The 15,306-nt window shown below is 46.6% G+C and overlaps 1 protein-coding gene across 2 annotated transcripts; it reads left to right on the top strand.

The window, feature by feature from the left end:
• The first annotated feature begins 7,358 nt into the window (after positions 1–7,358).
• Positions 7,359–15,244, top strand: rest (RE1-silencing transcription factor). Of its 2 annotated transcripts, none has more exons than XM_060063848.1 (6): positions 7,359–7,511; positions 8,767–9,131; positions 9,422–10,012; positions 10,243–10,403; positions 10,732–10,815; positions 11,607–15,244. In XM_060063848.1, exons 2-6 carry the CDS (start codon positions 8,863–8,865, stop codon positions 13,580–13,582), a joined length of 3,081 nt encoding a protein of 1,026 aa, XP_059919831.1. In that variant the 5' UTR covers positions 7,359–7,511; positions 8,767–8,862; the 3' UTR covers positions 13,583–15,244. The 2 variants fall into 2 exon arrangements, with proteins under 2 accessions (XP_059919831.1, XP_059919830.1); XM_060063847.1 differs by having other exon boundaries at positions 9,416–10,012.
• The last annotated feature ends 62 nt before the right edge of the window (positions 15,245–15,306 follow it).

The following is a 15,306-nucleotide window of genomic DNA, read 5'->3' as shown; positions in this document are numbered from 1 at the left end:
GACAACGAGAGTTGGTTTTTATTGAACGCTCGACAACGAGAGTTGGTTTTTATTGAACGAGACTCCAACACGGAACAGCTGCACGAAACGATGGTCACATCACTCTCGGTGACGGTGTCGACAATAATGAACACACGAACAATGTTAATAGAACAACACACAACCACATAACATCCCGAACCCATTAACCCCACTTAATCCTAACAACAAAACAAGTTAACAAAAGCCCCATTTGTCAACTGAGAACCCCAATTCCCAGAATCCCCCGCGGCTCCGGAACACGGCGTATTTTATATTAATCTTTATTATCTGAATGGGAAATGCAATATTTTAGGACAGATACACCATTAAACGCGTTTCTAATGACATTTCTAGCGAGAAATGTACATTTTCCTTACATAATCTTCAGTCAGTGAATGTGTATGATCTTTATTAATCTTTATTATCTGAATGGGAAATGCAATATTTTAGGACAGATACACCATTAAACGCGTTTCTAATGACTTTTCTAGCGAGAAATGTACATTTTCCTTACATAATCTTCAGTCAGTGAATGTGTATGATCTTTATTAATCTTTATTATCTGAATGGGAAATGCAATATTTTAGGACCGATTCACCGTTAAACGTGTTTCTAATAACATTTCTAGCGAGAAATATACTTTTTACTTGCATAATATTCAGTCAGTGATTGTGTCTGATCTTTAGTTTTATAGTTATTAGGATTTGATCGGCTCGCTCGCATGTTTCAAGGACGTCAGGTTGCTTTCGCTAAACTAGCAGCTCACGTGCTTCCTGCGTTTGTGTTATTAAACTGTTACTTTATGTAACTTTTAATGATATCATCTTGTTAGAAACACGTATATCTGCCCAGTCGCCAAAAGCATACCTACGTTGACAGTGTACGTTTCGTGAACACTGGATTACGTCGCATTTCAACATAAAATAGCGTGTTATACACACACACACACGCACGCACACGCACAGACACACACGCACACACGCACGCTCAGACACACAGACACAGACACAGACACACACACACACACACACACACACACACACACACACACACACACACACACACACACACACACACGCACACGGTGCATTTCGCTGCTAAAACAACAACAAAAAAATATTCCCTCAAATAGTATTACTTTCAAAACGTTAGCCAAAATGGCCAATAATATCATTTTTTATTTGGGATGCTTCTAGGACATTTTGGGTGGATTTTGAACGGTATGTGGGGGGCACGTTTTTTGCAGGACCTGGCAACCCTGCGCTGTTGCCCGAGATCTGGATCCACCCCGGCGTGGTGCCGTCTCCTTTTGACCTTTTGACCCCAGACTTCTGGGGGAATAGCTGAATCAATTCATTAGTCAATCAGAAGCATGTAAATATCTTCACGGTGGCGTAAGAGGACGAACAAGGTGTCCTTCAACATCTACGCTTCCAGGCGATTGCAACGGTGCCACACATGAGCATATTCGAACATGTTTAATGGTAGTAATTAGCTGTCGAAATTGGAGGCCTTAATCAATACTGAGCAGCTATTGATTTGCTTCCCGATAAAGATTTGTCACAAATGACATGTTATTTAGCATCTACACGTTGAGCTGAGTCCAATGACACCAAGAACGACACTCTAGCTAATGGTAACATGTATTTTACATGGTACACCTAGGTCTAGGACATGATCTCGGTGTAGCAAGAGGCCGAGCTTGATCTCATTGGACTCAGCTTAACGTGTCGATGCTAATTAACATGTAATTTGTCAAAAATCTCCATCGGGAAGCAAATCTATAGCTGGTCATTATTGATAAAGGCCTCCAAAATCGACAGCTAATTACTACCCCGAAACATATTCAAATATGATCATGTGTGGCACTGTTGCAATCGTCTCGAAACGTAGATGTCAAAGGACACCTTGTTTGCTCTGTTGCACCACCGGGAAGATATTTTCATACTTCTAATGGATTGATTCATTTAAGGTTCTCGGAGTGAGACTTTAAGTGGCTGCAGCAGAAGTGTTGAGACAAAAGATGATATCAAGAGATTTATAGAATATTCCCATTCACATTATGATTCTTCGTCGTAAAATCCGACGAAACATCCTTTACATTCACAGAGCGAAGATTATGAAAGTCCAGGCTCAGCAAGTGCTCCATCTCGTTGCACCTGCACCCAGCGGCTCGCTTGCAAGATTTTGGCCTGAAGTTCTTCCCAGACCTACACCCTAGCCATCCAACATGCATATCTGAGAATCAGGCCTCTCTTTAATAATGACAAAAAGTTATGAGAGAAACACACATTAACTTTTTGTTATCTCATAAGCGGCGTGGTGCCGGCTCCTTTTGACCTTTTGACCCCCGACTTCAAAAACGTGGCCACAGGCCAGCTGTGTCTACACACCTTTAGCCACAAATGTACACCTCCATCCCACAAAAAATGGGGACTAGAAACTAACCTCTGTCTTATGTACATTTACTGTACTGTTGGAGGTCACACCCCTTTGCCGACCTTTTCGAGATAGCTAGGGAGGCTAAAATGTTTACACACATTTCCCGGGGCCCCGTGTACGACATATCCGAGATTTGGAGTTCTAGCCCTTAGAGAAAAAAAGTTTTCCCAAATGGAGTGTCATTTGGACAAAGCCCCTCAGAAGTGTAGCCTGCAAGTCCTAATGGTTCAGAATGTGGTGGAAAAACAGTTTTTGAGACAGGAAGGTCCTACCGCCCTGAAATTTTAATACCTTATTCTAGGGCCTAACTGGGACCTCCGCACCGAAACTTGGCCCGGTCGGACCCCGAGGGCAGGAAGGGGGGGCCTGCCCTCGGGGTCTGACCGGGCCAAGTCTCGGGCAGGAAGGGCCCCCCCTTCCTGCCCTCGGGGTCCAACCGGGCCAAGTTTCGGTACAAAAAAAACTGTTTTTCCACCACATTCTGAACCATTAGGACTTGCAGGCTACACTTCTGAGGGGCTTTGTCCAAATGACACTCCATTTGGGAAAACTTTTTTTCTCTAAGGGCTAGAACTCCAAATCTCGGATATGTCGTACACGGGGCCCCGGGAAATGTGTGTAAACATTTTAGCATCCCTAGCTATCTCGAAAAGGTCGGCAAAGGGGTGTGACCTCCAACAGTACAGTAAATGTACATAAGACAGAGGTTAGTTTCTAGTCCCCATTTTTTGTGGGATGGAGGTGTACATTTGTGGCTAAAGGTGTGTAGACACAGCTGGCCTGTGGCCACGTTTTTGAAGTCGGGGGTCAAAAGGTCAAAAGGAGCCGGCACCACGCCGCTTATGAGATAACAAAAAGTTAATGTGTGTTTCTCTCATAACTTTTTGTCATTATTAAAGAGAGGCCTGATTCTCAGATATGCATGTTGGATGGCTAGGGTGTAGGTCTGGGAAGAACTTCAGGCCAAAATCTTGCAAGCGAGCCGCTGGGTGCAGGTGCAACGAGATGGAGCACTTGCTGAGCCTGGACTTTCATAATCTTCGCTCTGTGAATGTAAAGGATGTTTCGTCGGATTTTACGACGAAGAATCATAATGTGAATGGGAATATTCTATAAATCTCTTGATATCATCTTTCGTCTCAACACTTCTGCTGCAGCCACTTAAAGTCTCACTCCGAGAACCTTAAATGAATCAATCCATTAGAAGTATGAAAATATCTTCCCGGTGGTGCAACAGAGCAAACAAGGTGTCCTTTGACATCTACGTTTCGAGACGATTGCAACAGTGCCACACATGATCATATTTGAATATGTTTCGGGGTAGTAATTAGCTGTCGATTTTGGAGGCCTTTATCAATAATGACCAGCTATAGATTTGCTTCCCGATGGAGATTTTTGACAAATTACATGTTAATTAGCATCGACACGTTAAGCTGAGTCCAATGAGATCAAGCTCGGCCTCTTGCTACACCGAGATCATGTCCCAGACCTAGGTGTACCATGTAAAATACATGTTACCATTAGCTAGAGTGTCGTTCTTGGTGTCATTGGACTCAGCTCAACGTGTAGATGCTAAATAACATGTCATTTGTGACAAATCTTTATCGGGAAGCAAATCAATAGCTGCTCAGTATTGATTAAGGCCTCCAATTTCGACAGCTAATTACTACCATTAAACATGTTCGAATATGCTCATGTGTGGCACCGTTGCAATCGCCTGGAAGCGTAGATGTTGAAGGACACCTTGTTCGTCCTCTTACGCCACCGTGAAGATATTTACATGCTTCTGATTGACTAATGAATTGATTCAGCTATTCCCCCAGAAGTCTGGGGTCAAAAGGTCAAAAGGTCAAAAGGAGACGGCACCACGCCGGGGTGGATCCAGATCTCGGGCAACAGCGCAGGGTTGCCAGGTCCTGCAAAAAACATGCCCCCCACATACCGTTCAAAATCCACCCAAAATGTCCTAGAAGCATCCCAAATAAAAAATGATATTATTGGCCATTTTGGCTAACGTTTTGAAAGTAATACTATTTGAGAGAATATTTTTTTGTTGTTGTTTTAGCAGCGAAATGCACCGTGTGCGTGTGTGTGTGTGTGTGTGTGTGTGTGTGTGTGTGTGTGTGTGTGTGTGTGTGTGTGTGTGTGTGTCTGTGTGTCTGAGCGTGCGTGTGTGCGTGTGTGTCTGTGCGTGTGCGTGCGTGTGTGTGTGTGTATAACACGCTATTTTATGTTGAAATGCGACGTAATCCAGTGTTCACGAAACGTACACTGTCAACGTAGGTATGCTTTTGGCGACTGGGCAGATATACGTGTTTCTAACAAGATGATATCATTAAAAGTTACATAAAGTAGCAGTTTAATAACACAAACGCAGGAAGCACGTGAGCTGCTAGTTTAGCGAAAGCAACCTGACGTCCTTGAAACATGCGAGCGAGCCGATCAAATCCTAATAACTATAAAACTAAAGATCAGACACAATTACTGACTGAAGATTATGCAAGTAAAAAGTATATTTCTCGCTAGAAATGTTATTAGAAACACGTTTAACGGTGAATCGGTCCTAAAATATTGCATTTCCCATTCAGATAATAAAGATTAATAAAGATCATACACATTCACTGACTGAAGATTATGTAAGGAAAATGTACATTTCTCGCTAGAAAAGTCATTAGAAACGCGTTTAATGGTGTATCTGTCCTAAAATATTGCATTTCCCATTCAGATAATAAAGATTAATAAAGATCATACACATTCACTGACTGAAGATTATGTAAGGAAAATGTACATTTCTCGCTAGAAATGTCATTAGAAACGCGTTTAATGGTGTATCTGTCCTAAAATATTGCATTTCCCATTCAGATAATAAAGATTAATATAAGATACGCCGTGTTCCGGAGCCGCGGGGGATTCTGGGAATTGGGGTTCTCAGTTGACAAATGGGGCTTTTGTTAACTTGTTTTGTTGTTAGGATTAAGTGGGGTTAATGGGTTCGGGATGTTATGTGGTTGTGTGTTGTTCTATTAACATTGTTCGTGTGTTCATTATTGTCGACACCGTCACCGAGAGTGACGTGACCATCGTTTCGTGCAGCTGTTCCGTGTTGAAGTCTCGTTCAATAAAAACCAACTCTCGTTGTCGAGCGTTCAATAAAAACCAACTCTCGTTGTCGAGCGTGCCCCCCCCCTACAAACGTGTCCCCTCCCCCTCAACAAACGTGTCCCCCCCCCCCCCATTCTACTAACGTGTCCCCCCCCCCCCCCCCCCCCCTACAATCGTGTGTCCCCCCCCCCTCAACAAACGTGTCTGTTTATTATTATTATTATTATTATTTTTCCACAATGTCTTGTTTTTAAACGATTTATGATAACTTTATGCTCTGTAAGGTGACCTTGGGTGTCTTGAAAGGCGCCTCTAAATTAAATGTATTATTATTATTATTATTATTATATATTTATATATTATCGTATATTATTATTATTTATTATATTATATTATATATTATATAAATATATATATGTGGGAAATCCATCCTGGGATTTATAGCGGTTGCAAGTACACACGAGCCACCTCCGATGCATGCGTACTTCGAATTGGAACAGTGCTCGGGCAACGACTGATGACGTTTCACGAGTCCACGAGCACACGAGCACGCACAAGCACGCGAATAGAAACGGAGGCGAGCATAGGCGAGGACCGGCTTCTTCTTCTTCGCTGGTGGCCAGGCTTAGTTAATGCTAAATGATAACAACTGTACCGAGAGGATGTGGCTGCAGCAGGCTAACCTGACAGCAATCTAAACAAGACTTCACCCCTGCTCTCAGATATACGTGTTTCTAACACGATGATATCATTTAAAGTTACATAAAGTAACGGTTTAATAACACAAACGCAGGAAACACGTGAGCTGCTAGTTTAGCGAAAGCAGCGTCCCTAGTAACCTGACGTCGTTGAAACATGCGAGCGAGCCGATAAAATCTTCCCAATAACTATAAAACTAAAGATCAGACACAACCACTGACTGAATATTATGAAAGGTAAATGTAAATTTCTCGCTAGAAATGTCATTAGAAACACGTTTAATGGTGTATCTGTCCTAAAATATTGCATTTCCCATTCAGATAATAACGATTAATATGGCTACGTAACAATTTCACCAAATGCTAGGAGAACGTATCGCCCCCTGTTGGTGCTATTCCCCCATTCATTTCGAATGGAGAAGGACGCGTGTTCAGGGTGACGCATTGGTCAGGCAAAGCGTGAACCTGAACACGCCTTGCGATGTGGACACACGTATGTATCCTTACGCCTTGGCGTGATACCGGGTTGCACACACACACACACACACACACACACCCCACACACACACACACACACACACACACACACACACACACACTCACACACACACACACACACACACACACACACACACACACACACACACACACACACACACACGCACACACACACACACACACACACACACACACACACACACACACACACTCACACACACACACACACACACACACACACACACACACACACACACACGCGCGCCCAATTAATGGCTCAAGAGCACCTCCATGTGGTGAATGGCAACTATTGCAATAGTTTGGTTGAAAAAATAGGGATATTTAAGATTTTTCTTTTTTAATTCTTAAAATAAAATAAATGTTGAAGAGATAGAAAGGATGAATACTGATGCTTGTACAACATTAGTTTCGAAGAAAAGCATTTCTGGATTGGTGTCGAAGGTTACTTCAAAGTTTTTATTTGTCAAATGAGAAAACAGTTATTAAACATTTCTTAAATAGATACCAATGTATAATAATTGTCAAAGGTTGTATGTACACGCGCGCGCACGCACACACACACACACACACACACACGCTGACGGTTGCGTGCTGACGTCACCGTCCCGCTACGCTCGGAAGACTAGTGGAGGAATGTGCGGAAACTTCCCCCGACACTTTCTGCTTTGTTTCGTCCGTGGAAAACCGTTGTTGACGAGAAGAATTTAAGAGATTCAATCAGAATAACGGGTAAGTGGGCCGTCAGATAAAAGCGACCTCTTGTCTAAGTTTTTGATCGACGCTGAAGGAACTGTCTCAACTTGAAGAATAATAGTTTGGAAAATGGAGGCAGTTGTGTGCGGGGAGGAGGGGGTGTCGGGTGTTGGTGAGAAAAGGCGAGCGAGGCGCTGTCCAGGGCTGATTATAGCCCGAGTTCAGCACCAGTGATCACACTCGCCCAACAGATGTTTAAGGACCGAATCGAGCTCGGCCAAGTGTAATATACTAGTTTAATGATCTGTTTTTGGAGTATCGCGTCTTTTTGAGATTCCCGAGAGTCTGAGCACTGCGTTTGACGCGCAGATCAAGCTTCCGGAAAGAAAGTTTTTGTGGCTGAAGTTGTCAGCGAGGCAATGGCCTCTCCGTGCTGGACAGCGACTAGGATTTATTTTTTCGTCGTTATTTTCACATTAATGCCAGCCTTAAAAGTGTGTTTGAATTGTGACTGCATTTGAAACACATGTACTTAAAGCCGCATACTTGGATAATTTTCGCCTGACCGAAAGTTAAAGCTTGTCTAAAGTCAAGGAGAGACTTTTGTCGAACTAAAACGTTTTCAAGTCACAATGCTCGCAAAGCTAAGGACTAAATAACTACATGGTCAAACTGAAATATATATTTTTAGTTTTACATTCGTGCAAACATTTAAGTAAACAACTTTACTATCTCTTTTATGCATTATTTTTTTCCAATATTTTTTATTTATCATTTATTATAAGTTGTGTATGTATTGTTTTCCCCTATATTAAATCAGCACGGATACGTGTACACTTTGTTCCTACTGCTCAGCGTTCCCATTTCTGGGCGCTGTCGATGAAGTTGTGGTGCTGTTCCAAAATGGCCGTGCCCACACTGTATTTCTAGGCAGGCGCGCAGAGCGATAGAGGGGGCAGGGGAGCCGCATGTTAGTCTTATTAAACAATGAATTGCCTCACAGATGGATTGATTCATTCGATCTTTCAACTGTCTAGCTGCATGGCCGATATGTGCACTAAAAATGTACAACTTGACATAAACCTGTTTCTAGTTCATAAAAAAATAAAGCTAGAACATTTATATGTTATGGAATATTCAAAAACTGTCATCCTTCGGTATTGGGCTTTTCGCTATATTAAATCTTAAGTACAAATATTTTTAAGGAAAGTACCTGTTTAGGGGAGTTAACAGTATTTAAAAACCTCAGCAACCCATTATGACCCTCTTTCTCTCTTATTCTTTCATTTAGCCGTGGTGGTGACTTTGTATCGCTGGGTGGCCCATCACCACCACCACCTCTACTACCATATCACAACCCAGAAGCAGAGCCCCTCTTTTCTCTAGCATGGCCACCCGTGCCATGTTCCCCGCGGGTGTGTTCTCGGTTGGGGGGGAGATGGTGGAGGACGAAGGCCCCAGCCTGAGTGATCTGCCCGGGAACAACCTGCCCGTGCCCCAGCTGGTAATGCTGGCAAACGCGGCCACAGCGGTGGGGGGCATGGAAAGTGCGGCGGAGGACGGGGCCAGCTGCGACGGGCTCACGGAGGAGAAGGACATGGTGGAGCTGAAGACGGTTGGCTGCACCTACTCGGACAGCGAGGGAGAGAGCGTGAGGTAGAGTGGGCGATTCACAGAATGGTTTTTATTTCACAAACTGCTCGGCAAGGCAGATACTATTAAGCAAGTTTCTACTTTTCGTTCTTTCACCGATAAGTTTGTTGCATCGGAGATGAGATTCCTGTAGCTTCTTTATGGAGCTTCTCCAAATGTTCAATGTCTGTGCCTTGATTGTTATCGGCCTCACTTTTCACTTCTCTGCTGTGCGTATTAATGTAACGGTATAAAGAGATGACTACTCGTACCCTTCAACCATTCTAACGAGCAGTGATCCTCGGCAGATACAGCTACGACCAGCAGAACCGGGTCGAGTTCTGCATCGTGGAGTACGTGGATTCCCCCGGACCCCGGGTTTGGACCCCAGCCCCCAGGAACAAAGTCCAGGATGACCACGAGGCAGCGGAGGAGGAGGAGGAGGAGGGGGAGAAGAAGAAGGAGGAAACCAAAGACTCGGAAGAGGACGTCAAGGATCTTTCCAAACCACAGGAGGCGAGTGCCCCCGACACGGCGGAAGCTTCTGCCGCCGCCGCCGCCGCCAAACGCAGGAGTAGCCACGCCGCCGCGGTGGAGAGCGCCAAGAAGAAGAAGCCCTTCCACTGCAAGCCCTGCAACTACCAGGCGGAGAACGAGGAGGAGTTTGTGGAGCACCTGGGCACCCACGCCGTCAGCAAGAGGATGATGCTGAACCGCGTGGAGGGCCGGAGCAAGGCCAAGGGCCCGGGGGCCGGGGGCCCCGTGCCGCCGGCGGAGGCCGGCGGTGGGGACGAGGCGGACAGCAAGGGCGTGATCCGCTGCGAGAGGTGCGGCTACAACACCAACCGCTACGACCACTACGTCGCCCACCTCAAGCACCACAGCAAGGAGGGGGAGGACCAAAGGTACGTGGCACGCGCCGCACTTAAAGGTTTAAGGGGCCCTTAAAGGTTTAAGGGCCCCTTAAAGGTTTAAGGGGCCCTTAAAGGCTTGTAATCATGACAATTATTTACTGTAATTACCAACTGGGGTCAACTGAGATCATTGCTGAACGACTCTGGAAGAACTTTATCGTGTTGTGGGCCGACTCGGCTCATGGCTCACGGTGATGTGTTGTTTCCTACGCTCCCTTTAGGGTGTTCAAGTGCACTCTGTGTCCGTACACCACCGTCAGCCAGTACCACTGGAGGAAGCATCTGCGCAATCACTTCCCCAGCAAGCTCCACACCTGCGACCAGTGCTCCTACTTCTCGGACCGCAAGAGCAACTACATCCAGCACATACGAAAGCACACCGGTGAGCCTCGGGCGGACCGCTGTTCCTCTTCAACACCATCCTGGGGGGGGGTCCTTTAAGAATGCACTCAGTGTTAGAAAGATGAGTTTACGTTGTCCAAAAGGAATCGATGAATAATTAGAGGGATTAGCAAAGATTAATGAGCAATGATATTCAAGGTTCGTTGGGTACTCCTGAAACTCTCGGTCAATGCTACTTGTTGTTGGTCTCTTTGTGTACTGACCTCTTTGTGTGTGTGTGTGTGTGTGTGTGTGTGTGTGTGTGTGTGTGTGTGTGTGTGTGTGTGTGTGTGTGTGTGTGTGTGTGTGTGTGTGTGTGTGTGACCCAGGAATGCGTCCGTTCCGGTGTCCCTACTGTGACTACTCCAGCTCCCAGAAGACTCACCTGACCCGTCACATGAGGACCCATTCAGGTGAGATATCTGCTCCCGTTGGTCTTCTCTCTCCTCTACCATAGCTACAGACACACGGTCGTAGATGGTTCGTAACCTCTGTTACAGGAACTATAGACACCAACCCCTTAAATAACTTCCCTATTTAATATTGTAGTATTTGTGGTAAGTTGGCAAATCGTTTATTAGCAGTTTTTTTTATTTTCTTAATAGTTTATAATCAAATCAAAAAGAGCGGTATAATTAATCAGAGTAGTAGTAGTAATTGTCCATTTAGAATAACAATCAGTATTTTAATGCTTCAACTTTTTGTGTCCTTTGTTGCCCTCGCTGGAAACAGTTGATGTGGGATAAGTATGGTAAACATACACACACACACACACACACTGCATTCTTGTGATATTCTGTGTGTTTGAGCAACCTCCCTCCTTGTTTGGCTCCGCCCCCTGCCTGTGTTCCTGCTCCACGAGTGTGATTGACGGTCCCTGTTGACCATAGACAGTGGATCCTGACCATAACGGGGCTTTGGCTCACCAACAGTCCTCACCAAAAGCTGGAGTCAAATCCACTTTAAAGTTTTGGGAATGAGTATAAAAAGGATTAGCAAGGATACAGGTCATCGAAATCAGACTGAATTTGTTATAATAATAATAATACTAATGTGTTACTTGTTAGGGTAGAGCAATATGGTGAGAACTGTGGTATATTTATCATCAAATACTTATTAAATCTCCAATTGGTTGGGAGCCACTGCTATGGAGCCTGAGCCGTTCGTACCGTGTATTGAATCCCCGTGTCTCCGCTCTGAACAGGCGAGAGGCCGTTCAAGTGCGACACCTGCAACTACCTGGCGGCCAATCAGCACGAGGTGACGAGGCACGCCCGCCAGGTGCACAACGGCCCCAAGCCGCTGGCCTGTCCCTACTGCCTGTACAAGACGGCCGACCGCAGCAACTTCAAGAAGCACGTGGAGCTCCACCTCAACCCGCGGCAGTTCCACTGCCCGCTCTGCAAGTACGCCGCGTCCAAGAAGTGCAACCTGCAGTACCACATCAAGTCCCGCCACGTGGGCTGCGACATCCCCATCGACGTGTCCAAGGTCAAGCTCCGCGTCAAGAAGGGGGGGGAGGACTCCGCAGACCCCTCGGGCCGCAGCAAGGTGAGGGGCGGGGAGGACGACGACGAAGACGACGACGACGGCGGCAGCGGAGGCGACTTTGAAAGTGACGAAGAGTACGGGAGCAAACTAGCGCCGGCTCCGATCGCCCCGTCCGCCAAGAAGGGCGGGGGCCACACGCAGGCCGTGGGGACCGACGGGGAGACGGACCGAGGCCAGAGGAAGGCCAAGACCGCCGCGGCCGTCAAGGACAAGGGCGCCCTGGAGGGTAAGGAGAAGGCGGTGAGGAAGGTGACCACCAGGCAGAGGAAGGTGGCCGCGGCGGACGGAGGTCCGGCGGAGACGCCGCCGAAGAGCAGAGACCCCAAGGCGAAGAGGAGCGCCAGGAAGAAGCAGCCGCTGCCCAAGGAGACGCCGTGCGTCCAGGAGGCGGCCGAGCCGGCCAACCCCAACGAAGGGCAGGTCGTCCTGCAGCGGTCGATAGAGGAGATGAAGAAACTCCAGAAGGAGAGGAGGATGGAAAAGGTGAGGAAGGCCAAGCAGGAGGACGGTAAACCCAAGGCTGACGTCAAGACGAACAAAAGGCTCCAGTCCAGGAGGACGGGAGCAAAGAAACCCGACAAAGGGAGCGGAAAACCTGGGGAGGGTGTCTCCGTGGGAAACGGCCCAGAAGAGTCACCTGAGGTGGAACAGCCGGCGAGGAAGGTCAAGGTTGGGAAGCGGAGAGCAGTAGAGGCCTTGGACCTTTCGACAAAGCATTCTGCTGCTACCCCGACCTCAGGACTCCCCAGTCCCAAGAGGTGTAAAACGAGCGCTGCCAACAAGCCGGCCACAAAACCCAGCCTTTCTAAAACAGCCTCTGAGACGCCAGAGCCGTGTCAAGCCCCGCAGGAAGAAGAGGCGAAGCTGAAGAAGACCCGGAAGACCAACAAGAGGACGCCCGTCCTGCAGGAAGCTCCCGCCTCCCCCGGAGACACGCTGGACTCTGTCACCGGGGGCACTCCGACGGCCCCTACAGACGTCCAGCGCTCTCCCCCTGAGACCCAGAGTGAGGTGAGCCACCCCCAACCAGACTCCAGCGACGTGCAGAGGCTGACAAAACCCCGGCCGGCGCAGCAGAAAGACAAACCCGCTGCGCAGGAAACGGCGCCACAGGAAACGGAGCCACAGGAAGCGGCACCACAGGAAGCGGCATCACAGGAAGCCGCTCCTCCAGCCCCGGAGAAGGACCTCCCAGCAGCGGCCGAGGGGCCGTCCCGGGGCTCCGGCCCCGGAGAGGAGGAGGAGGAGACCCCCTGCGCCGTCGCAGACCGGCCCCCCGCGCCCACGTTCCGGCGCCCGGGGGCCAAAGCCCCGCGGCCGTCCCTGGAGCTCCCCAGGCCGGCGGAGGAGGACGAGGGGATACACAGCAGCCACGAGGGCGCCAGCGACGCCAGCGACTGCGCCTCCGAGGGCGGCAGCGAGGACTCGGGCCTCAACAGCGCCGGGGCCGGGTCGGGCAAGATGGCCAACGACCCGGAGACGCCCACCGACGAGATCCCCACGCCCACCGAGCTCAAGTGCCACCTGTGCGTCTTCTGCGACCGCACCTTCCCCCTGGAGGTGGAGTACCGCCGCCACCTCAACCGCCATCTGGTCAACGTTTATTACCCCGCCGAGGCCGGGAAGTGAGCGGAAATAAACCGGAACCAACCGGGTGTGTTTCCGTTTATTTCAGTTTATTTCCCGGCCAAAGCCGGGAAATAAACTGAAATAAACTGAAATAAACTGAAACGCACCCGGTTGGTTTCAGTTTACACGGGGACCAGACAACTCTTAGGGTGTCCCACCTGCCATATCGAAGGAGGGATTAAGAAGACGCGATTTGATAATTACAAGATCATGAAACGTTGGTCCTCCAGATGCTCATGTCTTCGGCGGCTGGTTAAACCCGTTGAACCTGTTACTGTAAGACGAAATCCAGAGGCCAAATGGATTGGACTTTTAGTTAATCACAAATAACTATTTTATATTAGTTGCCGTCTAAGTTTATCAATTTTATGATATTTTTTGTATAAATGATGAGCCTCCCTACCAGAATAGTTACTAGGAAGCTGTTTGTTTTGTTTTACAGTATTCCGAACTATAGAAATCGCATCATCTGATATCATCTGATACTTTGATAATCAAACTTTGTGCTTAAGATTTCCTTTACATTCAAGAGAATGGGGCAAAAAATGTTTTTTGTTATCAATGAGGTTTCCTTTGTTCTGTCAGTTGGGAAAACAGTAGCTGTATTGCTGGCATTACGTGTCATTTCACCATGAATTTTTTTTTAAGCTTTGAAATCCAAAGATGCAATCATCGTCCTTTGTATTTTCCTGTTCATTTCCAGTGCCTTTTGACAATCATCTGTAATGTAGTGTTTGTGTAAGTGGGTAGCTGAGGGGGTAAGGCGCTGAGGGGCCATTTACTCGATTTGCTGCCCGGTCATGTCCAACTATGTAGTTTATTTTTATTTTGGAGGAGCTGTCTCCAAATAAGTCTCCATTTCAGTTTAACAATTAGTATGATGACAAACATCTGGAAGGTTCTCGGAAGAATGGTTGGTCTCCAAGATCTCAAGTAAAACACAGCATGGCTGAAGCTTCTGTTATATTAATAACTAACAGCTAGCCAGCTAGTGGGGTACTTTTTCGTTTACTGAAGGTAATGATTTGTTCAGGTTGCATGTAACTTGGAAGCAAATGGATAACATTACCGTTTTGTTTGTGGAGACGACTGATGTGCAATACTGTCTTTTAGATACACTGGCAAATAAATTCTGACTTGATCTATTAAAATCGGCTATATGTTATGTTCTGTGTATATGTTTGTATAAGACTGGCTTTATTGCAGCCCAATATCAACTTTTTTCAACTTTTTTTCTTGTGGTTAAGTAAGCTGGTTGTACTTTACATGACATATTTTGCATAGGTGTAGTTTACATGAAATTATGTTGAAGTTTGAAGCAAAATACAGCTTGATAGGAATGTTGGTTGAGATTTGGCTTTAACTAAATCCTTCAACCATTAACTCACTGGATCGTCACAGCAGTGCCATATGAAGCGTGCCATTATATAACTTGTTATTGCAATAGAAAAAGCCCTGGTAACGCGATTCTAAACCATAGTTCATTTAATGTATTTTTGGCGTTGATGTCTACATTTGAAAATACATTTCAGCTGTAGATTCAAAATTACACCAACAAAGTAAAGTGTCTACTCCCACTTGATTCCTTTGTTACAAAACCCTTTTGACGTTTCTGTTCCAAGACTAAACATATTTTAAATAAAGTTTGGTGTTTAAATGCAATGACCGCTTTGCCTCTATTTTTTTTAAACAAATCTGTATACACTTTTTATCTCGTCAATGTT

This window comes from Gadus macrocephalus, chromosome 10, assembly GCF_031168955.1.
Source record: "Gadus macrocephalus chromosome 10, ASM3116895v1".
NCBI classification, from domain to species: domain Eukaryota; kingdom Metazoa; phylum Chordata; class Actinopteri; order Gadiformes; family Gadidae; genus Gadus; species Gadus macrocephalus.
Note: the sequence above shows the minus strand (reverse complement) of the source record. Positions and strands in the feature narration are given on the sequence as shown.

Coding starts and splice junctions, on each gene's coding strand:
- rest (XM_060063847.1), top strand. CDS start 8,863: ATGGCCACCCGTGCCATGTTCCCCGCGGGTGTGTTCTCGGTTGGGGGG. Junction 10,013..10,242: donor AAGGAGGGGGAGGACCAAAG/GTACGTGGCACG, acceptor CGCTCCCTTTAG/GGTGTTCAAGTGCACTCTGT. Junction 10,816..11,606: donor TCACATGAGGACCCATTCAG/GTGAGATATCTG, acceptor CGCTCTGAACAG/GCGAGAGGCCGTTCAAGTGC.